Source organism: Psammomys obesus, unplaced genomic scaffold, assembly GCF_907164565.1.
Source record: "Psammomys obesus unplaced genomic scaffold, mPsaObe1.curated_primary_1811, whole genome shotgun sequence".
NCBI lineage: Eukaryota > Metazoa > Chordata > Mammalia > Rodentia > Muridae > Psammomys > Psammomys obesus.
Window position 1 is genome coordinate 2,751,501 of NW_026594216.1, and position 24,313 is coordinate 2,775,813.

Consider the following 24,313-nt stretch of genomic DNA (forward strand, 5'->3'; position numbering starts at 1 on the left):
ATATATATGGTGCACACCTTTGTGACTACTTAGGGAAAATACATTTGGGTACAATGTTGAGACATCACAATCAAGCTGGTGGGAGTTGGAAGTTACAGAAATTTGTTTAGTAAGTACTAGTTTTGAAGCCCCAAATGCTGGTTATATATTCTACACCTCCCCCACCCACAAAAATTAGTGCTGCTTGCTCACTATGCATCTGCTGGGTTTTTAATGTTCCTGCTGTTGTGGGGTACCCACCAGAGAAGACTGCTCAGATGTGAGCTTAAGCCAATAGAAAGTATTAGCCAGCCAGTGACTACGGGTGTTCAGGATCCCAGTGTAGGCCAGAGCCTTTTTCAGGGTGAGTTTCTAAGCACAAAATGCATTCTGGGTTGACATATTTCAGTTAATGAGAAAAGTTTGCTGGAAGCAGAACTACAGAAGCCAAAAGCAAGGTTAGTACATTTAAAGACTTTCCCAGAACTATGGACTTGGATAGATTAGGCCTTTGTTCCACTGTGGCACGTGGTGCTGAGTTTTACAGCTTGAATGGTACTTCCATCATGGGGTCAATTGTACTAAGAAGGTCTGGGGGCCTATTACACCTGCCAAATTGTATACACATTTTGCCTGCATCCCCTTTGCCTTCAACAGTAATTATTTTTTTTCCTATCCATTTCGTTCTGCTTGCTGTGGTTCAGGCTAGCATTAGTCAAATCAATTTCTTTGCCTCTAGAAATACTACAGCCTGCCTCCACACCTTAACCATGACCCAATGGACTGTGGGGGTTCTGTAAAATTTGGTATGATTTAGTGGCTTTTCTAATCACCCACTCTTGCTCCCAAATAACTACACAGAGACCTATTAGATTTATTTATACAAAAAGTTTAAAGCACTAGAACTGGGCAGATATTCGTCTGTTCTATCCCTCTGTGCTAGTCTGTCTACTTCCCAGCCACACACCTGGAATTACTTGCCACATTGGTCCTGTCTGGGCTGCTGCTGCTCCGTCTGGTCAGTTCTCATGACCAGTTCCTCTTGGCTACCTCCTTCCCTCTTCTTCCTTCTCTCTTTCTCTACACAAGACACTCCCCACCTCCTGCTGGGGACGGAAGTCTCGCCTCCCTGTCTTCTCTCACCCAACTACAGGCTGCTCAGCTTTATTTACCAATCAGAGATAACTGGGGAATAATGTTTATACGCCGTGTCAGGAATGCAACCAGATCTCTGGCTACAGAAATCAGCACTTGAATATACAGCATAGCATACTAACCTCCAACGTTCACTGAATTGGCCCTTGTGTTTTCAATGTGGTGTCTGTGCCTGGTGGGTCTGCTCGAGGACCTGCAGTTCCAGAACCTGTCATCAATCCCACGCCAGAGGAAATATTTCACCTTACTTAAGGAGCACAGGGAAGCCTTGGTAACATTTTTTTGGCAGATATTTAAATTAAAAAAATTTACTACTGAAAAAATATCCAGTGTTTTTAAATTTGGTTTTATTCCATGGACTATATGTGCAGACAGGAGATCACTTGGGAGTCACTGAAGTTCAATGCCAGAAGGTGGCACCCTTTTCCTAAAGCAAGTGCATATGCTGTAGCCTTGACTCTCATTGAGGGCAGAAAGCAAAGCAAACACCAAACCTCCCATCCAGCGCACAACCCAGGATGCCTGCTCGAGAAGACACTTCAGCTTAGCAGAGCTGGAATTGCCTAGGGGTGAGTCTGAAGTGGCTCAATCAGGAACGCCTTTGGTCATCACTTCCTTGTTAGACAGCTTCACACAGACTACATATCACAGATCCAGAGAATGTCCAAATCTGAGTCTTTCCCGTTTGCTTTCTAATTGTTAGTTACGTAATCATGGGCTAGATTAATCTCACTAATGTTTTTCTGCCTCATCCAAATGGAAATGTTCACGAGTTCCTACTAGATAAGTGGTCACCTTAGTTTGCCCTTTTTGTTGCTGTAATAAAGAATTTGTTTGGCTTAATTTTCTAGAGTACAGTGCATCATCAAGGGAAGTCAGGGCAGGACCTCAAACACAGAACTGAAGTAGAAGCCATGAAGGAATGCTGATTCCCAGTTTGCTCCCCACGGCTTGTTCAGTGTGAATTTTTTTTTTTTTATAACCCTGAACCACTTTTCCATATGGCACTGCCCATATGGATTGGGCATTCTCAAGTCAATCATTAATCAAGTAAGCATGCCACAGACCAAGCTGATGGAGGCATTTTCTCAATTGAGCTTCCCTCTTTCCAGATGACTCTAGCTTGTGTCAAGTTGTCAAAACAAAAACAAAAACAAAACAAACAACTAGCCAGCACAGTGGTACGAAGGTTGAAATAGGTAAAGAAAAGAAAAGGAGGAAGGTAAGGAGACAGAAGAAAACTACCAGATGCTGAGGAAAATGGGAACTCCAGGCTAGAGATGTAGCAATGAGGCCCGAGGGTAGGTCAGAGATCCTGCCTGGGTTTGCTATGATCTGGTGGCAAGTTATCTTGTGTCCTGGCAATGAATTTGGAGTCTCTTCCCTACAGTGTTCATATTGTATCCCCTCCCACCAACAAGTAGGATGCTTAGCAGTCAAATCTTTCATGAGCTGTACTGTCCAGGGGCTCTGACAATGGACAAAAGGATCTGGCCTCAAACTCCTATCCACAGCTCTTTATTAACTTTCCATTGCTGTTTCAGCATCATCCGAGAAGGGAGCTGGTGCTCTATCTCCTCTCTAAGGGGTCATTCTAACCAATAGTAATATAGGCCTGTATGAGGGTGTGAGCGACTCTGAATACACACACACACACACACACACACACACACACACACACACTTAAAAAACCTAATTTCTAACTTTTGGCAAAACTTTAATAAGTAGCTCATGATAAATTTAAAATGTAAGGGATCCCTTGACCCACCCAAAGCATTTACAAATATGGATAGCCATACCAAAAACATAAACATTTAAAAAGACGTCATTGGAAATGGCAAAAGATAACGTTCACAGACATAAGACCGATTATTAAGAGGCAGTGGAATCCTTAGCCAGGGCATGGGTTACAAGGCTACTGCACCATCCAGAATTTGCAGCTTCATTCGTATGTCCAGCGGGAAGGAGAAGGACTTTTGTGGTCTACTACCCATGACAAATTGTCCCCAGGTGAGAACTAACTGGTTCCCGTGTACTTGGCTTCAGGTGATAGTGAACGCTCCTGTCCCATCAGCCTTTTAACCTCTCGCCCACTTTCCTTTCTCCTTTTCATCACATTAGGTGGGGAGCCTCTGAGTAAAGCCAACAGTCAACGGCCGGTGGCCAGTGAAATGTAACTGCCCTGGATCATACTTAAACCTTATTTAACTGTCACTGAGAACTACTGGCTATTCATAAACCCGGCTCAATGAAAGGGACAGGGTAACGTTACCCAAGAGAGGGTTCCACTGGCTGAAGTCACAGGTTGTCTGTAGTTACTGTGGGTACCTGGCTAACTGTTGCCCGGAGCCAGGCTGCAGTACAGGCTACAGCCAGGCCCTCCTAATGTAGAAGAGGTCTTCCATAGATGCAAACTTCAGTCCAAGGGCTCAGAGGATACAGAAACAGCGACAGCATATCTTTCTTTAGTGATTTTTTTTTTTAAAGGCAGGAAGTCACTCTGTAGTCCAAGCTGTCTTGAAACTCAATATGTAGCCCAGGCTGCCCTCAAACCCATGGTAATTCCCCCTGCCTTCTGAGTGTTGGGATTTCAGTCCTGAGCCACCATACCTGGCTTCCTAATATCTAAAAATAAAAGGGTTGGAGAGATGGCTCAGTGAATAAGGATCTGCGTTCTGTTAGCAGGGGATTGGGTATTCTGGTCTTCATGAGTACCAGCATGAAGACATGCACCACCGTCCATACACATAGATAAAAATAACAGCAATAAAATCTTATAAGATTAAGAACATCCAGAGTTCTGAGATACTGCTTTTTATTGAACACGTATAAGATCCACTTTTATATCCTTACAAACATTTTACGAACAAAATTTCATTTTGTTTAAAAAAAAACATTTCCTGGATTTTATCACTGTATAGTTAAGACATAAGACATATAATATATAAATATGAAGGTCATTCTCCAAGTATTAGAACAGAATACTGACGGAATCACTTCATTTTCTTTTCTCAGCTCTGAGGAGCAATCCCAGGGTCTTGCATATGCTGGATAATACCACTGAGGTATTATTCCTCAGATATCAGTAACATTTCTTATAAACACTGTGTTAACCTCTAAAAAAACCAAACTAACACAGAGGAAGGCAATCCTCATGACATTGCCAAAGTTAATAAAATTCTTCTATAGTCTGGCTTTCTTTGCAATGAATTTGGCCAATGACTAACAGTGAAAGAATTATATAAGGAATATAAACATATACATTTCAAAATACAGACCACATTGTTAATAAAATTTTAGTATCTTTGTTGTATGGGGAGACTACCCATATTACTGTGTAAAATATTTTGTGTATACATTTTCTGACAAAAATCCTGTGTAGAAGGGAATAAGGCCTTATTTTCAGGGCAGTCTTAGGCTTACGACAGGAATAGTTCATCCTTACAGCTCAGCTGCTAATCTTATGCGTAGTACCTAGCTAAGCCAATGTGCACAGTGGCCTGACACAGTCTCAGTTACCCTACTTGGTTATATTCACATGGCGTACCATCTAAGAGAACTGAATTTCTGAAATGCCCACATGAAAGACATGTGAAGAGAACAGTACAATCCCGTCATAGGTGCTCGTGGCGTCTCTCAGGGATTTGATGTAAACACAGAAGCCTAAGGTTTCAGAAGTGTTTCAGTGAAATATGTAATGATACTGTCAGCTTATGCTTCAAAAGTGGTTTATTTAACATGGAAATCTGAGAGTCTGGAATTGCTTCCAAATGCTTTGACTTACCAAAACTCAGTGCTGCCTGATTTAAAAAAAAAAATTTTTTTTTTTGAGTCAGGGTCTAATTTTGGGCTCAAGATTACCATGGAACCCAGACTGCCCTTGAACTCAAGTAGACCGTGTAACTCAGGCTACCCTTGAACTCGCCGCAGCCTCCAAAGTATTGGGATTACAGGAGCGAGCCTGAATTTGAATACGTTTTGAATGGAGATTAGTTGAGGGTATTTTCTTTTTCCTTCTAATAAAAAAAAAGGGGGGGGGTTAGGTGGTCAACCTCTGTGGCTCACAGTTTTGTATAAAAAAAGAACAACAACAACAAACTAAAGACAAAGACATACAGAAGAATCTAGCTTGGTTATTATTTCTTATGGTTTTATGATGGAATGAGATGGTGGAGCTAGGGTTGTTGGTCAAGACTTTAATATCGAAAGTGTTCATCTACATTAGTTGTTTGTATAGAGAGGCCTTCAATACGGCCACAAAAGGAAGCCCAGCATCCAAGTGTAAACTGATGGCTCAGCTGTCTCTGTCTTTTCCTACATATGTTCTGAGCAAGGTACTCAAGATCTTTCCTTCTCGCTACCAATACCAGCTTTAAAGGGTGCTGTCTGTCTTTTCTCTAGGATAGAAGTAGGAAACAGTTTAGATAAAAAAATCCTCCAAGACTAGACTGGGTAAAATCTGACCTAAATATGAAAAAAATTAACTTGTTAAGAGTATACTGTCCCAACTCTATTGTTTCCTCAAAACAGAGTTAAAAGTAGACTTGGTGCTTAGCAAACAGCTTTTAAAATAGCCTCGTGGCTGAGAGCCTGACAATGTATGCCCCACAGAAAGAAAAAAATAGAAAAGCTTTCACTCAGACAACCCTTCACATTCTGTACTGAAATACGAATGCAGAATATCCAGAACACCAGGGAAGGAGAATCCAGACTTTAGCCGACTTGAGAGTCACAGCTATTGCTTCCCCTCCCAGCTCACTGTTTCTACTCACTAAGTCATCTTTTTTTTTATTACTTAACATATATAAATCAAGATTATTTAGTAGCTGCTAAAATAAAACAGGCATATTTTTTTTATACTTTTCAAAACCTCTTCACATTTTCATTTTCCCTTTTTGAGGCAGGGTATCATACAGCTTCCTCTGGCCCCCAGCTCCCTACAGAGCCAAGAAGGACCCTAAAACATCTGATCCTCCTGCCTCCATCTCTCAAGTGCTGGGATTACAGGTGTGCACCAACGCTCACACTCGAAAACCCAGGGTTTCGGGTGGTCGAGGCAAACACTCTGCCAGTTGAGCTGTCTTCCCCAGATCCACACATTTTACTTTTCTAAAAAAAGGGTTCTGTACCATTTAAAATGCCAACACCTCATCCTGTGTAAAGACCCAGGGCCAGGGCAGCCAGGCTAAGCGAGGCGCGACTGTGCCTTGGCTGCGGCACCTGTGTTGTCTCATGAGTGGCCTCCCTGAACCACGCCTGCAATCTGGCGTTATTATCGTCTTTAGAATCCAAAATCATTTGCAGAGGGGCCACAGAAAATAAAGCTGAGAAATTATAGCTTTAAAAATAGAAAAACACGCCTTTTAAAATTGTCAGGATAAACTCTCTAAATAATATCTTCATCATCAATATACAATGGATCTGCTCACTTGAAAATCCTTTCTCTTAGTATTCAACATATTTTAACATTTTAGAATAATTAATAATAATAGGGTGTCATCTTCTTTTAAAAAAATCAGAACCTGTTTTAGAAACATTTTTGGATTACTGTAGACTACCTAATTTTTGAGATATTAAAATAAAAATTCTAACACGAACAATTCCAATTTTTCCAAGCTTCCCAACACTCAAACATTTTAAGTATTTTGTCAACATAAAAATACGTTGGGCAGAGTAATCCTGTTCTGAGCTATCGTCTTCCAGGACATGACTGTAGACGGCTGGGGCATTGCTGGCTCTGTACAACCCTCTGTTTCTCTTTGGCGAAGGGGGGTTTAGCTCTTTGTACATAGGTACTGTTAAGTTAGACCAGAAAACCAGAGCTTGTGTACTGTGTTGTTAGCATGGGTCCAGACCAGAGAGCTGCACTCTAAAAGCTGTATTAGAGGTATGTTACAGTCCACTCCTGCTCCAAACAGCTAGATTCTGACAGTAAAGAAGAAAACAGTTTCTGGTCAAAGGGGCTAAAATAGAAAAGCGCCAGTCGCACAGGCGTCAGTGAAAGCAGACGCCCAGATGTCTGTCCATTAGCGTGGCATGGTAAGTGGCAGCTCACAGAAGTCTGGCTTCCTGAGGAAGAATGTTATTTTTCTGTTCACCTCACAGTTTTCTGTCTGTTCTGACTGCTGAGACCAGCAAGTCTTAGCACTGAATGGGTTAGGAAACAGCTCCTCTCCTAGCTTGCCTGTGGTAGCCTAACGTCTAGATTATTAAGCTTGCTCTTACACATAGTGCCACTTGGGCTTTTGCAATTCATCTAATATTGATGACAAGGAATGGATATATGCACGCTCACAGCGTTCCTTCCATCCGCCTGTCTCACACTTGGACACATCTGTCGTTTGACTTCCATCTGATACGTTCAGAATTGTTAGGTATTTAAAATGCTTCAGTTGTAGCCTAACATTTCCCAAAGCGCGGACACCCACTCTTTCCGCCAGTTATTGCATCAAAGGAGTTACTCCACTTAGTACAATGCTATAGGTAGGAGGACATGGAAGGGGTACTTCATAAGAATTACAGTTAGCTTGATACAATTACAGGGTCTAAACTGACCTCATGTACTGTCTCTTAAATGTAAAATTTAAACGCAGGGCCCAGACCTGTTGGGCACCCCCACCTTGGATTTTTATGGTGGAATACTAGAGCCACACTCAGAAGTGTCAAGTGCTGCTTTTTCTCTGGGGTGTTTTGGAAGCACAAACAGGCTTTTCGTTCTGGGTGCTTATGCAGGCAAGGCCTTCACCCTCTGTTTACATGCTCCCTCCGTGGGTAAGCGGGTGGGAAAGGATGGTGGGGGATGCTTTGAGAGGCAATCAGCATTGCTTTCCTCTTCACAGATGAACTTGACGTTGAAAACAGGCTCATTGTTTTTCTTACATGCTTGACTAAACACCTTGAAACACTGTTGTCTACACCTCAGATATACGGGGAAGCTACCGTCGGCCAGCTCCACTTCTAGCGTTTGATCACAACCTGTTCATAGGCTCCAGATCCTACCCTGAAACAGCAGTGAGGGGAAAACTTTTAGACTTTGAACTGCAGAGGTGGCAACTTACAAAGACCTCTTCTCCCAGGCACACGAAGTGGTTTTCTGTTTTTGAGACAGGGTTTCTCTGTGTAGCCATGGTTGTCCTAGAAGACCAGGCTGGCTTAGAACTCAGAGATCTGCTTGCCTCTGCCTCCTGGGATTAAAGGCGTGTGCCACCACCATCCAGTTCTGGGGTAGTTTTCTATTGAACTTTATTTCTACAAGGCCTAAAGGTATAGACAAAGTCACACAGACAATACTAAAATCAGCCTCAGCCAGGACAGTAAATGGGGTTTTCATGGAGTTACTGATGAGAGTCTTTAGTTATAACACTGTAGGTCTTAGTATATCCTTCTAGAAAGTGCAAAGCCTTTTCTTTCTATTCTCTCTCTTTCGCCTCCCTCTCTTTCACCCTCTCTCCCTCTGTCTCTCTCCTTCCTCTTTCTTAGACAGGGTTTTATTTAGCCTAGGCTGGTCTATACCTCTCTATGTAGCAAAAAAAAAAAAAAAAAAGACTTTGTAGTCCAGTTCTTCATACCTCCACCTCCCAAGTGCCAGGATTATGGGTTACAGGGCTCAATAATTCTTTTAGTCAACATGCAGACGGCTATATATGTGGCCAGCATTGTGAATTAAATGCTCTGGACGAAGAGTTTATGTCTTCAGCAGCTCAGTGTAGAAGAAAGTTGGCTGTCCTCATTATGCCCCATAATCTCTTCTCTGCTTCATAGTTTAGCTAGTGATAGGGAACCTGGCTAGAAAGGTTTCCTCAACTCCCCTGTAGGTAGGTGTGGTCATGTGACTAAATTTTCCCACATGAAAACAGATGAAGAAATATATCATCTATATCTCTCTAGTGTACAAGACATTCTTACCCTGGGTTAGCAGTCCAGGACAGTGAAATAATAAGATGGCAGTGCATCACTTTTTGGGACAAAGCTGTATAATCAGCCTGGCCATTGCATTCTTGGGCTTCTGTGTACAGCCTTTACTGTAATATGCCAGGTGTGACATATATCACTGTAGCACGTCATACACAAAGACATACAGACACTACTAAAATCAGCCTCAACCACGGCAGTACATAGGATTTTCGGGTACTGACCTCTCATAATAAAATATGCCAAATACGTTAATTTACAAGCTTGTGAATAGAACCATTCTGAGGTAGCCCATTTAAGTAAAGGCCACATCAACAGGAGATGTCCTGTTGTTGTCACTATGACTGTTACTTTGGACCGTGGTTCTGTGCCGTCAGGAAGGGAGCATGCATCTTCCTGCTATCATTTCTTGGTCTGGCAGAATAAAGATTCTCACGGTGTCTTTCAGATGGCAGCTAGCTTTATGCTTTTGAATGGGTCACAATTCTGCCCATTCCCATCTTGGGTGTTCAGGAGACCTCTGGTGCTGCATGGAGGTGAGGGTGTTACCGTTAACAACTGTCAAGGTACCTGATGTTTCACACTGAGTGTCCAGAGATTAATCCTGGAAGCAACCACCATGGCTGCTCTCATCTTTAGTGACATTTTATGAGATGTTTATGGTGTACCTTTTTCTTCTAGGTGTAACATGACTATCCGTTCCTTCCCATCATGGACCAGTGATAACCCCAAGACTGTAGTCATGGCAATGAAATAAACCAATACAGTGAAAGCAAAGTCTGTCAGAATAGGAATAGGGTTGGACTTTTAATATGTACTTGTAGAAGGAAGGGAGGACCACGACTCTCACTGGAATTCCACCCACCATTCCCTCCTGCTTGTACTCTTGGAAGATGGTAGGGTATATAGAGGGCGAAGAGTTAACTGACATTAGGCTTCTGTGAGGTTGTCAGCCACGATGGAGTAGGATTTCTTGGTGACACAGCTGTTTTGAGTCACCCTTGCTTTTGTAAGCTGAGGAAGCTTATTTATCGCCAATTTATCCGTTGTTATTTTGGGCTGTTGCTTGTACTTTATCTTAGCTCACAGAAGATAAATACTGGTATTTAAACATCAGAATGCCAGAAGCATATATGTGTGGGAGATAGTGACTAGAGAATTTTCGAATCTGATGAAATCTATAAGCACAGGGATTCAAGAAGTTCAATGAAACCCAAACAGAATAAACATAGAGAAAAACACCCAGTCACACCATACTCCACCTTCTAAGAAACCAAGGAAGAAATCTTTAGCACTCAGGAGGCAGAGGCCAGCCTGCTCTAAATAGAGAGTTTCAGGCCAGTCAGGGTTATATACATTAAGACTGTCTTAAAAAAAAAAAAAAAACCTTAAAAAATATCTAGATAGGGGCTGGAGAGGTGGCTCAGCAGCTAAGAGCCATTCCCGATCTTCTAGAGGACCTGAGTTCCGTTCCGGCATTTACACCAGGTGTCTGTAACTCTGCTGTGGGCTAGCTCCTGCTCTCATCTGTCCTCAGCAGAGCGAGCTGGTGGGCAACGTACCTGTTTGGAAGGTGGTGGCTGCCGAAGGTCGTACTTCCCCCAGGCCCCACGAATAACCTCAGGCCTTCTTCTGCAACACATAATTAGAACACATAATTAGATAGGCTACTATCAAATAACATGCACATTGAAGCAAACCTCATTTCACAGCCACCAAGTATACCCAAGTTTTACACGCGCTATAGAGTCAACCAGCCTAACAGGTCTTTCTCACCAACCTTCCCAAAGCTCTCTCTCTCTCTCTTTTTTTTTTTTTTTTTTTAACAATAATGATAGCTCTTTCTACACATTTTCACGAGGTCCAATTATTTCTATTTCCAGCCAGTTATACAACAAAGCAGTCCACTGATATGTGTTTTCTATTCTCATCAGCATGAGTAATTGCACCTTTCAAGCTGGTGGCAGATAAATTTTCAGTTTCTGCGGAAAACGCTGGGAGCAACTGCAGGAGTCTGTCTCTTCACCGCTGTTCTCCAGACCACCACCCCCGGCCCTCCCATACTCGGCAGTAGCCCAACCACATGGGTCCCACAGCTGTGGCCCCCAGCACCGCACGCATGCCTTCTTCACGCACCTTCTGCACTGGAATCCAGGCTGAAGTCCTGACTCTGTAGGATTTTCTCCACGATGTCATCAGCGTCCACCCTGGTGTCGTCGACCCGCTTTAGCTGAGACTCAACGGAATCCTGCTTGACCGGGCATCTTGGAAAAGAACCACAGTTGTTTCCCCCTCTGGTATTGGTTATGTTACGAAAATAAGGATGTTTTAAATGTAAAGCCATCACGTGGGAGGGTACCTGGCGAGTTTCTCTGAAGCTTCTTCTTCTTTATCTGCAGCGCTGTCTGGACTTGGTTCGGCCGGGATTTGCTCAGTTTCGTCACATGGCTCCAGAATGCTTTCAATTCCTGTTGACGTACTTCCCACTGAGGTATTTCTCCTGTGGCAGAACTCGGAGAAACTGGATGACCGGGAGTGACACGTGCTATACCCTGCCGGAGGAACAATCATTTTGGATGTCTTACCAATGTCGGATACACTACAGTCTACCTTTTTCTTTCTGTATGTGTGTACACGTTCGTATGGGTGCATGCTCACGTGTGCGCACACGCATGTGTGAACGTGTGTGGATAGGGGACAGTAGTTGATTGGGTCACCTCCTCTGCCACTGGCCACCTTATTTTTTTGAGACAGGATCTCTCACAGAGACTAGAACTTGCTGATTTGGCTACCGGTGCCCCTGAAGTCCATCTGTGTTTGAACACCCAGTGCTTAGATTACAGGTATCAACTGTCATGACTGACTTCTACAGGTATGAACTGTCATGACTGACTTCTATGGGAGTGCTGGTGTTTGAACTCAGGCTCTCATGCTTGCCCTTTATGGAATCATCTACCAGCTCTGAGAAGTAATTTCTTTATCCTACAATAACAAACTTTCCACCATAACAGTTTCAAGTTTATTACTGAATTTCATTCTGTCTGGAGACAGGCACTTGCTATACAGCAAGCAGAGGCTGGGCTTGAACTTGCCATTCTTCTGTCTCAGCCTCCCCACTGCTAGGATGACAGGTGTGTCACTACCCCAGGTTCAAGTCCCTTTAGAACAGTGGTTCTCAACCTTCCTAATGCTTTGACCCTTTAATACAGTTTCTCATGTTGTGGCAACTCCCCTACCATAAAATTATTTTGTTGTTACTTCATAACTGTAATTTTGCTGCTGTTATAGATTGGATGTAAATGTCTGATATACAAGGATATCTGATGTGACCCCCCCAAAGGGTTGAGAACCACTGCTTTAAAACAATTAGGAATTGAATCCCACTGTGGGCCTCTACCTGATACTTTGGACTGCTGGCTTGCATAGCTTGATGTTCTAGAATGTCCCCAGGCGCCAAGTTCATCTGGAACAGAGGCACTCTTTGCTGAAAGATCTGCAATAAGTCAAAACTCGATGTTACTATTATTACCAAGTCAATGTCCAATTTTTATTTTACCTGTAGATTTTATTATTTTGCAAGTTCATAATCAAGAAAAATAAGTTATAAAGTGATAGAATCCTTCCAATTGGTATAATGAAAACAACTACACTGCAAGGAATGAAAGAATGCTTAAATATCTTAGTCCATTGGAAAGTTGGGGAACTTTCATAATGTCTGCTAGCAGTGTGTCTTAAAACTATTAGGAGGAGCAGTCCTGTTAGGCCACAGAGGAGGGCTTTGCAGCCAGCCCTGAGGAGACCTGATAAAACAGGGTCAGATGAAAGGGGAGGAGGTCCCCCCTATCAGTGGACTTGGAAAGGGGCAGGGAGGAGACCAGGGAGGGAGTGTGGGGTTGGGGAGGGAATGAGGGAGCGGGATACAGCTGGGACACAGAGTTAACAAAATGTAACTAAAAAGAAAAATAAAATTAAAAAAATACAAAAAAAAAAAAGAAAAGAAAAAAAAACTATTAGGTTTCTTTTTTGTGTGTGCTCAACATTTTTCTAATAAGTCAGTCTTATTCTTACAAATTCTCATGAAACTGCTGAATTTTGGTATTGTTTCTTTTCCATCCGTCTGTCTGTCTATCTATCTGTCTATCTATCTGAGAGGGTCTCCTATATCCACAGCTATCCTTAGACCCACTCAGTAGCTGTGGCTGGTCTCCAACTCCTGATCTTTCTGTCTTGATGTGAGTGCTGGGATTATAGGTGTGCACCACCATGCCCTGGCACTATAGTGGTTTGGTTTTGTTTTTGGTGTGTGGAGGAGAGCTTACTCCCCCAGAATTCATCTCAGTAGTGAATTAAAGGTACTTCACTGCTTTAATGTCAGTCTTCCTTGTGCTAGGCTATATGTGACACCATGCTGTTACTTTTATCAACACAGCACAGGATGCAGTACCCGGGATGAAGATTCTTAAAAAACTGAAGACAAAACTGTAGATAACGCAGCTTCTTAAAGCACTGGCTGCTCTTCCAGAGAACTCAGGGTTCAGTTCCCAGCACCCACATGGAGGCTCACAACTACCTGTAACTCCAGTTCCAGGGGACCCAACACCCTCTTTTGGCCTCTACAGGCACTACATGCACATGGCGCATAAACATCCACACAGGCAAAACCCCCACACACTGAAAAGAAAATAAATAAAATTTGAAAACTAAAGTGATAAAAGAAACTGATGATATACATAGTTTGGAAGGAAATGTGCAAAGAAAGTGGTGCCCAAACTGATTCTAGTAGCTCTAGGCCATGTGCATAACCTAGACAGCAATGATGTATTTGTGGTCCCAGCCGTCCTCCATAGAAGGCAGCACTGTGACCGGTGAGCATTAGTGTAACACACTTGGAAACTAGAACTGTGGTGAACTTAGGAGAGCATCTGAGTGAGATGGTTGTCACAGCAGCAGTTCTTTAGGTGAGATCGTGCACAGCTGGGCCACCTAATGCTGCCAAGCACCCAAGGTCCTGGTCCTCTGCAAAGGCTTCTCCTGTCTGGGCAGAATGTAAGGGTCCCAAGCACCTATCTCTACAGCAGCCTTAGACCCAAAAGTTAGCTCCAAAGAACCCCTCTCCTAGAGAGTTCATAGAGATTCCTGAACACCCAAGAGTCTACTCCGGTGTTTGGCTCAAATCTCAGCCACCTGTCTTCTGTAATCCAAAATGTATTCAATCCATATAAGAAATTTATTAAGCTCTTAATAAGTCAGTTGTCTGTGGTGTAGCCAAAACTGAGGCATTGGGGACACAAAGCATAAAGCAAACATAGGCTCAGAGTTTGGAGAGAGAAGCAAGAGGAATGCAGTGAATCCAGCATTAACCAACACAAGGTATTAAGGGCTCCAAAGGCCAGTGCACATGATACCTCATGGGAGGGGACCTCACAGAGGATGCTAGTGGAGGACCTGCCAATGCAGGAGTCTCTAAGCTAGCTGCTGGGCGGGGGGTGTGGGGGAAGGGTAGGGCAAGCCTTGCTTGTAGAGAAGCAAATGGTACCGAGCCATGGGGAGGTGACTGATGGGGAAGAGAGGCTGAAGGCCCAAGAAGAGGACAGGCGATAAAGACCTTTCTGTAAGCTGAATGAAGGAAGTACTTCAGTGACTTTAAGCAAGGGCATGGCAGTCTATGTTGTGTGAAGATTGCTTTAGTAAAAGGATAAGCAGGTTGGAGTGAAGAGTGAAGGTTTCATTATAACCCCGCTGAGTGTGAGAGATGTTTAGCACAAATGGCCAGATTCTGCTACTGAGCAGAAGTTTGTGCCAGGATACCTGAGCAGTAGGAGAAAGAGTTAGACAGATTTACGCTGAATGTATGAAATCTGAGGACAATCAATACTCATTTCATCCTGACCTGTCCATGGTCTTATTCTGGGATATAAGGATCAGATCATGAAGAACCCAAAGTCTGGCTAGGGAGAGAGATGAGCATGTGGTTGAGTATGATGTGTGGTGTGAATGGACCTTCCCCAAAATATTTGGAAACAGTATTTGTGAGCAGAAAGTATTTAACACACATTTATATAACCACATTATATTTATAAGACAGTTAAATCAGCGGTGTAGATGAGATCTCCCAGAAAACTAACTAGAGAGGACTGAACCTCTGCAGAATAGCAAACACTAGAGAGGAGGTGGAAGATAAGGACGTTTTTATGCCTTAGTCTCTGTCATTGAAGGACTGGGGACTAAGCCCAGGGCCCCGAGCATAGAGGCAAGAGCTTTATGCCACAGCCACAGCCCTAGGACCATAAAGAAGTTTCTTTTAAGTTTTTTTTTGTTATTATTTGAGAACTTCATGTATGGATACAATGTGTTTTGATCAAATTCATCCTCTATTCCCTCCTCTCCAATTCCTCCTGTGCTCGTCTCTCACTTTTCTCTAACTACTTATTGTGCTCTGTTCTTAAACCCACTGAATCCACTTAGTGATGTGCTTGAATGTAGGACCATCCACTGGAGCATGGGCAGTCTCTCAGGGACCACATCCCTAAAGAAGACCAACTCTCTCTTCCCCAGTAGCCACCGACTGCCAACTTCAAAAAATGTGTGTGTGTGTGTGTGTGTGTGTGTTCGCAATACAGCATATATGTGTAGGCCAGATGACAATTAGCTAACTAGCTGGAGGCAAACATCTGTTTCCACTGATGGGTCCTAGGGATTGAACTCAGGTCATCAGGATTAGGAGGCAAGAGCCTTTACCCATTGAACCATCTTGCTGGCTCAAGAAATCCCTAAGAAGCTAGAAGAGGAGAGGTCATGAAGGTAGAAGACAAAGGAGAGAAGGCTTCAAGAAAGAATTGGTGGCTGAGGCATAGGACAACAGGAAAAATACCCACAGCATTTGCAAATCAAATAACTGTACATATCAGGATAGGACACAAACCAGCTTGCAGAGTTCAACAGAAAATGGGCAGTATGATGGTTAACTCCCCATAATTCTGACTAGACTAGGAACCGCCTAAGGGATACCTACCTGGGCACATCTGTGAGGGTGCTTCCAGAGAGGTTTAACTGAGGAGTGAAAGCCCACCCTGAGTGTCAGCAGAAGCATGCCCTCGGTTGAGGTCCTGGACTGAATAAGGAAGAAGAGGAAGCAGCTGAACACCAGCATTTATCTTTCTGTTTCCTAAAGGCTGGTGCCATGTGACTAGATACCTCCCATCTTGCTGTGACTGCTCACTGCGACAGACTGCATCCCCTGGAACCATGAGCCCAAAGAACCTTCGAGCTCTTTTGTCACAGCAACAAGAAAGGTATCGGATGCCAGCAGTCTTGGTGGCTAGACATTTGTCTACATATACTATGATGCACGCGTCAAATAGGTATTCTCTTGATGATGCTTCTCCATGTCTGTCTGTCTACCCAACATCAGACTGCTGGAGTCTACAGGATATCAGAAGATAGAGATGGATGTAAGGATAATAGCTTTCACTTTATATTTTCTCATCAGTATAGACAAAATATTTAAGTGCTGAAGGGAGGGGTTAATGGAAAGATTAACATTATCCATAAATCAAGAAATCCATACTCATAAACACTGACAAGGAACCTTATCACTGCACATTTGAAAGGTAGTGCAAATGGGAATCCCGGCGTATTACCATTCTTTCCACTCTTTCCAACAACACACACTGTCTCCATAACTCAAGAGACAGAAGGAAAAGGCTATGTTCTCTTCCTGCAGCCAGGCTGGCATCTCCCCGACCCTGCTTTTAGCTGCTACAGTAGATTATGCTTCTGCTGGAACTTTGTCTAGGGAAATGGATCTTGCTCTGTAGACCAGGCTTGAACTTCTGGTCTTGAACTCACAGAGATCCACCTGCCTCTGCCTCCTGAGTGTTGGGATTAAAGATGTGGGCCACCATCACCTGGGAAGTAGATCTTAAAGGTGTACTTGGGACCCTGTATAATATAAAGTTTCAGGCACCAACTTGGATCTCCCAAGACCTAGCTGCTGGTGCTAGCATGTGTTTTAATGCCCCCAAACCCCGGGTAAATCAAATGCACAGGGAGGCTTGAGAAGCACCAAGAAAAGATGAGAAGCAGCACCAAAGAGCTGACGGGCCAGTGTGCCCAGCATGAGGGAGGTACAGAAGCTGGAGGTCCTTGTGTTTCTGAGGAGGAGATGAGGTCAGTGTGAGGTCATGTCAGTGCAACACTCAGCTCTCACTGTCAGTGTACTTTACTCTAGTCAAATAAGTACTGGCTTGGCCAGCATACTAACTGGCTCATTTCAAGTCATCGTGCATATGTATTTACATGCAGGTGGGTTGTAAGAATCTTTTTAACAAAAAACAATTATTTGTTTATTTTGTGTATACGTGTGTGGACATGCATATGCCATAGAGTACTTGTAGAGGTTAGAGGGCAACTTGTGGGAGTCAGCTTTCTCCTTAAAGCGTGTGGATTCCAAGGACTGAACTCAGGTCATTGGGCTTGGTGGCAAGCACCCTGACCTGCTGAGCCCTCCTAGTAGCCCTTCAGGGTTTAGGATCTTGTAGAAAAGATTGTAGTACTGTTTCTCAGAAACTAAAAGATCAGGGAGCTATATACCCATACCTGCTATTCCAAGATGCACTTTGAGGGTCTCTCCACCTTTTCTGTCCTCTTCCAGAGACTCGGATTCCCCAGCGATTGGTATTGACATGGATGTGGAGGGAGGCCTGTGGAGGGAGATATTCTGATGATCAGATCTGGAATCACATGTGAGCCTGAAGTTTTGAACTACCTTTAGGGACCAACTGTGTGCTCAGCACCTGCCTTAGTAAGTTCTTTATTAGCGCTATCCTTTTGAGGATGCAATGAAAACCATCAACTAATCCATAAGTATCTTTTAGAACCATAAAACCTGCATAATAAATGTGGGAGAGATTTTATATAAGGCTCTTATTTTTATTTATGTGTTCATGTGCATATACACACATGTGCAGGTGCCTGCAGAGACCAAAAGTGGATGTTGGATGCCCTGGAGCTAGAGTTACAGATGATTGTAAGCCACCTGATGTGGGTGCTGGGAACCGAACTTTGGTCCTCTGCGAGCGGCAGGTGCTCTTAGTTGCTGACCTGTAGAGAAAGGTTTTTATATAACAAACTACTGGGAACAGAAAGAGTACTGTCTCCTAGAGTTCTGAAGACAGAGAACTCCATGTGCTGTCACAGTTTTGTAATTTCAGCACTCAGGAGGTTGAGGTTGAGGCAGGAGGACCAGAAGTTCAAGATCATCCTTGGGCATGAGCAAGCTAGATGCCAACCTGGGCTACACGAACCCCTGTCGTAAAGCCAGAGCTAACCCTTCAGTAGTGCCTTTGGATCAAAGCTCAAGCTCCTAGGATGACACCCAAAGCTCTTCATGGTCTGACTAGGACCAACCTCTTTAATTACCAATGGTTGTATTCTAGTTTTGTTTAATATATTTTTTGAGACACAATCTTTTCTCTGTAGCCCTGGCTGGCTTAGTAGCGTGTATGTAGCTCAGACAAGCCTTGGACTTATGAAAATCCTCCTGTTTCAGTTTTTGAGTGCTAGGATTATAGATAAGCTTGTACCAGCAGGCATGGCTGAGTTATATGTTTAAATAACATAAACAACTTGGTTAAAAAAACTCTCCATTGAATATTTCATGGGAAAAATACATAGAAGATTCATACAAAGAATGGAGTCTACAATAGCAGCCATAAATCACCAGTGTCCGGACTGTGCCTGCATGCCTCAGTTCTTAAATCTCAGTTGTCTTCTGTCCATAGGTGATTGATTACAGTCATAACATACCTAACACTACCTTAAATTTGGCATTCTTGTCCTGCTGTCTCAAAAAACCAGGAGCCATTTCTACAGAGTGTTCTAAGACAGGGACAGAGGCTGACCGTGGGGGCGGCTAGGACAGCAGACTCAGAATCTCAAGTCTTAGCTAGGATGCTGCAGTTCTGTTGCCCCGGGCAACACAGTTCGGTGAATAACTACCCAGTGCCCACCTGGTATTGGCTCAATTCTTCTACTTCTTTTGTTCAAAAATGTTTCATATGCTTTGTCAAGATCCTTTGATATAGCACGGTTGCAGATTAAAGAAATGGGAATTATCTTAATTTTATGGTAATGGTCAGAGTCTGTGAAAAATGACCTCCTAAAATGGTATCATCATCTCCTGGATTATTCCACAAATATTCCATGCATCATAACAATGCCCTATGTGTGTTAAAAGTGTTTTCTCTCCTTGGAATGTGGCTCTACTCACCTTCTGTACTTAGTGCATTCTTAGTCGTCGTTACAGCTTAGCTCAGTGCTCCTTTTCAGTGAGGACTTGCTAGCTTTTAAGGAGCAGCGGTGTTGAGAGCCCCCATTCTCTGTCCTGTAACATCCTGTGTGGTGTGCTCACCTCACAGGCATCTAACAGAGCCGGGCCTGCATCTCTCCAGTAGCTATTTGCCTTTGGTTCCACACAGACATACTTGACCAAGACCACTGCTCCGCCTTAGCGTCCTCATTTGTAAGATAAGAATTTGGATCACACTGGAATGTTTTACAAATCCTTTTTCTTTCTTTCTTTCTTTCTTTCTTTCTTTCTTTCTTTCTTTCTTTCTTTCTTTCTTTCTTTCTTTCTTTCTTTCTCTCTCTCTCTCTCTCTCTCTCTCTCTCTTTCTATGTGGGTCTCATTGTGTCTTACACCTGAGCTCTGAATTGCTTCTCTTGTGGCTTCCCAGGAGAGAAAACATTAACTAATGAAACAGTCACATAATGTACCTCCTCCACCCTTGTTCTCACTGCGGCTCCCTCAGATGTCTCTTTTCCACCTTGCATTGTAAACAAGATCATTTACTTTTCATTTGAAACCTCTGCGGCTTTTTTCCTTATTTAGGAGGTAAGTGCAGTCATTTCAGCGGCCCACAAGATGGCCATCTGACCTCATCTCCTATTACCAAGCCCATCTCTCCCTCTGCTCTAGATATGCTGGTCTCCAGGCAGTTACTTGAACATGCTGGGAACAGTTGCCCCTTAAGGCTTTTGTCTGTACACCCTCCACCTTGAATACTCTTTTCCCGAATGTCTGTATGGCTTGCCTCCCACCTCCTTCAAGTCTACGCAAATATTCTCTTAACCAGGCAGGCCTCCCTGACACTCAATATAAAACAACGACAGCTCTTTATGGTGTCTCCATGCTCCCTGTTACTCCTCAACAGGGCATCTATTCCCAGGCTCTTTTTCTATGCTTATTGCTACTTGCTTGTTTCTTTCTTAGAGTGTAAGTTCTAAAAGGAGGTAGAACGCAGTCTCCTGCTCACTGCTGTTTCTAAGGTTAGAATGCAGTCTCGCACACTGTAAGGCACCTACCAAGTATCTGTCGGAAAGGTGAGTAAGATCATAGAAAGCAAATGAAACCTTCAGTTTGTCCATTTCACATACACCTGAAAACCCAAAGATCTATACCTCGCCTCATTTTGAGAGTGGTCAGCTTACTCGATAATAGGACACAGTTCACTTCTCTGAAGTTCAGGTCTGTCTACCATGAAGGGAACTATCTACCTACAAAGCTGCTTCACTGTGTATCAGACTTTCAGACAAACAATCTATTTATTGGTTTTCAACTTACGTTTTAAAACATGGGTCACCAGACATCAGCTGCATACTGATCAAAACCTAAACAAAAGAGCAACAAAAGCCACAATTATAAAAGATTTCTTGAGACGCCAGCTTTTGCTAATCAGTGTTTCCACCACAACACCTAGTCTAATATTTTCTATTTAGAAAGCATTAAGTGGAATAAATGTTTAATGAGTGTGCGACCAAAATTCAATTACTGCTTTAGGTAGACATGGATTAAAAAAATTATCTTTAACTTCCAAAACCTTGTGATTATAAAAATTCTGTTGAAATGATAAAACTAAAAAGCATCTCCACAGTAATAATCCTTCCCCAGCATGCATTTCTGTCTGGTTGGTCTGTTTACTCCAGATTCCTGTGAGGTGTAAGTATTTGACAAGCAGGCCCTCATGGGATACCTGCTTGGGGATTTAAGGGGCAGAGAGCTTCTGGCCTTTGCATCAGCTTTGGACTGGGACTAAAGCCTCTCTGTTTCCTTCTGAGATGCTGATATTCCCTGGTTGCTGAGTATCTTTTAAGAATCAACCACAGGGAGGGATCCAAGATGGCAGCACCGGGAGGATACTGTGTCTGACAAGCAGGACAGCACTGACAGCACAGCGACCAATAGAACGAATTCTGGGACCTAAAACACCAGGAATCATGTTTCTCGTGAGAGGAAACCCCACAGTGTGGGAGCAATCCGTCTGTTCTCAGGTCACCCAGCTAAAACTAGGAGGAGTTCCTGGGTCCTGGCAGGCTCTCAGTTGCCAGCCCAGAGCCACACACCTGCGTGCTCTGATCACCATCCCAGACTGAACTGCGGGCACCACAACACCAGAGACTGGGATTTCCAGCTGACAGAAAATCCCATGGTGAAGGAAGCAATCGGGACTGACCTCAGGTTACCCAGAGAATCCCTGGAAAAGGTCCCCGGGTCTGGTGGGCGCTTAGCTGCCAGCCCAGAGACCTGCTGGTGTGCCCAACTCACAGTCCCAGACAGAACTGCGGGCCCCAGGGCACCAGAGACTGGGGTTCTCTGTTGGGAGAAAACCTGGTGGTAAGGGAAACATCAGGTCTGACCTCAGGGCACTCAGCCACCCCCAGCCCCCCAGCAAAAAGTTCTCTAGAAAAGTTCTCAGGTTCCTGCAGGCACCCAGTCTCCAGCGCAGAGCCACTCGCCTGCCCCTGCGTGCTCTACTCACCATCACAGACTGAACTGAGCACCCCAAAACACCACAGACTGTGTCTCCCTGTCAGGAGGAAACTCCATGGTGGGGGAAACATCAGATCCGACCTCAGGACACGCAGCTCCAGAAAAGTTTTTTAATGGAAGGAATATATGAGAAGGCTGAATTTTAATAACTTTTTTGGGGTCATTCAGAATGAACGGTACAGTCGGTGGCTTTTGAGAATGAGATCAGAGAGCACCATAATGTGAAGAGGCCATCAAACAGCAGATCTGCATGTTGGTCTCAGCTCTGTCACTCACTGCTTCTCTAACAGACAGCATCTAACCTTCTCCACTATAAAACAATCCATCTAGACCTGCCAGTCTCATTGGGGTACATGCAGGGGCCCTGAGGTAGTTTCAGAGGGACATTAACAACAGAGGTTCATAGCATGGTGTCCTTCTTAATTCCCTCTTCTCCCACTTTGGCTTTTGAGACAAGGTCTCATGTATCTAAGGCTGGCCTTGCACCCCTGAAATTCCCTGTCTCCACCTCCCAAGTGCTGAACTCAGCTCTTCATGGTTGTACAGCAAGTGCTCTTAATTACTAAGCCATCCTTCTAGCCCTGACATGTTTGAAGCCTTGCATCTGACCCTCATGTTCTTTTTCCCCAGCAAGCACTTCTGCTGTCATGGTAGCGTATTGGTTCACAGCACCAGTGAGAATCACATTGGACCACAAAGATGATCATTACTTTTCACAGCTTCTACGGCATAAAAGGGTCATTCCCTAGTGTTGTGGCGGCTTAAGACCTCAGGATGGATTCCCAATGTATTCATGACAACAGATACCTGTGCTTAGTGAGAAGCAGCAAATCCCATTTATTGGCATGTAAATCTCAAAGAGTGCTTACTTTAAGAATGGAATTGTCCTGTCTTGTATTTTTGGTATCATAGCCTTCCAGTAAACAGCGACGGGTGGTATTTCCTGATCCAGCAAACTCTGCCAGGTTTAGATCTGCAAAGCCCAGCTAGGAAAAGAAAGAGAATCATATTAATAGACTATCTAGTAGGCTCTATAGTATTTCCTTAAAATAGATGTTCAACCCATGAGCTTTCTCAAACCCTTCAGTTATTGTCATCTTACTATTTCGTACTTTATCAATTGCTCTACATGGGTCCTTAATTTAGATGCTTTTAAATAAAAACTATTACCTATTCTACTCATCTTTTATCATGGACTTGATGTGCTGTGATAAATGCATTTCTATAAACGTAAGATAAACATATGACTGTGTTGGTACAACTAGGGCACATCAAACAAGCACCATCACTCACAGTAACACCTACACTCACAGCACTCTGTGGGGAGAAACAGCAGTTGCTGCACAGGCTCTCAGACCCCTCTGTTCTGCATCCTACTCGGCTGAGTCAGCCGCTGGGGACTGTAGGTCATTACAGGCTGAGTTCTCGTTCTCCACGCACTCACGAGAGGCTTCAAGTGAAGCTCACTGCTTCTTCAGTAGGGGCATCTTTTCCTCTCTCTCGTTTTCCACTTCTGCCTTGCTAATCACCCTTGAGCCGAGTCTCCTTAGGGAAGGGCTTTCTTCCTGTGCTCACAGTTCTAGCCCACATCTGTGCTCTCTGCTGCTACCCAGAAGTTCAGCTGAGACGTGTTCCTCTTCCACAGCACTACCCAGAAATGGCACTTCCTGCTGTTATCAGGGCTCGTGTCCTAGTCTTTTCTCTGATGTCAGTTAACCCAGGTTTACTGTTCAGGGGCACCCCTTATATCAGCGTTATTTTAGCACTCTATTTCTACAGAACTAGGTGTATACAATTTTTGCGAACAAAAAGTGAATTAAGCACATTGCTACAAACATGCAATAAAGTGCATTGCATATTTCAAATACTGCTGGAGTAGTTCCCTTAAAGATTTGTTTGAGTGTGTGTGTGTGTGTGTCTGTGTGTGTGTGTGTGTGTGGTGTGTTTAATGTGCAGCACATCCAACAGCGAATGTGCAGAGGTCAGAGGACAGCCTCGGGCTTTGTTCTTCACCTTCCCCCACATTTGAGGCAGGATCTCTCCGCTGTTTGCCGCTGTGCTGTACACGCCCGGCCAGCTGGCCTGCAGGGAGTCTCCTGTCACCACTTCCCATCTCCCGGTAGCACAGGCAAAGCCTGGCTTTACACGGGTTCTGGGGGAATCTAAACTTGGGTCCTCACACCTGTGTGGAAAGAACTTTCCCCATGGGCCACCTCCTCGGACCCACTTTCAGGGGCACGGGAGAGGATGGTTTTGAGGGCACAGCGAAGCCTTAGTTCAGTAGCTTTTAACTGGTACGGGAAGGGTAAAGAATAAGAGCCCAGAGAATCATGAAAGGCCCCACTCCCACCAACACTTTAACATGCTGGGTTTTCTCCTATCATAAGGAATGAACCAAACCTTGTCCCACATTTCTCCAGGATATTGGATCATTTTTTG

At 43.8% G+C, this 24,313-nt stretch overlaps 1 protein-coding gene across 2 annotated transcripts in view; it reads right to left on the reverse strand.

The window, feature by feature from the left end:
* The window catches only part of Eeig2 (EEIG family member 2), a 52,480-nt gene that overhangs the window by 339 nt on the left and 27,828 nt on the right, over positions 1–24,313 (reverse strand). Inside the window, exons 4-11 of one of the 2 annotated variants that reach the window (XM_055618194.1) lie at positions 22,744–22,860; positions 20,669–20,715; positions 17,644–17,747; positions 12,443–12,538; positions 11,405–11,597; positions 11,182–11,309; positions 10,608–10,677; positions 3,953–8,134 (exon numbers count right to left, since the gene is read on the reverse strand). In XM_055618194.1, coding sequence (XP_055474169.1) covers positions 8,092–8,134; positions 10,608–10,677; positions 11,182–11,309; positions 11,405–11,597; positions 12,443–12,538; positions 17,644–17,747; positions 20,669–20,715; positions 22,744–22,860 — 798 coding nt within the window. In that variant the 3' untranslated portion in view covers positions 3,953–8,091. Of the gene's footprint in view, positions 1–3,952; positions 8,135–10,607; positions 10,678–11,181; positions 11,310–11,404; positions 11,598–12,442; positions 12,539–17,643; positions 17,748–20,668; positions 20,716–22,743; positions 22,861–24,313 lie in introns of those variants that run through there. The other variant, XM_055618193.1, reaches the window with a different exon arrangement.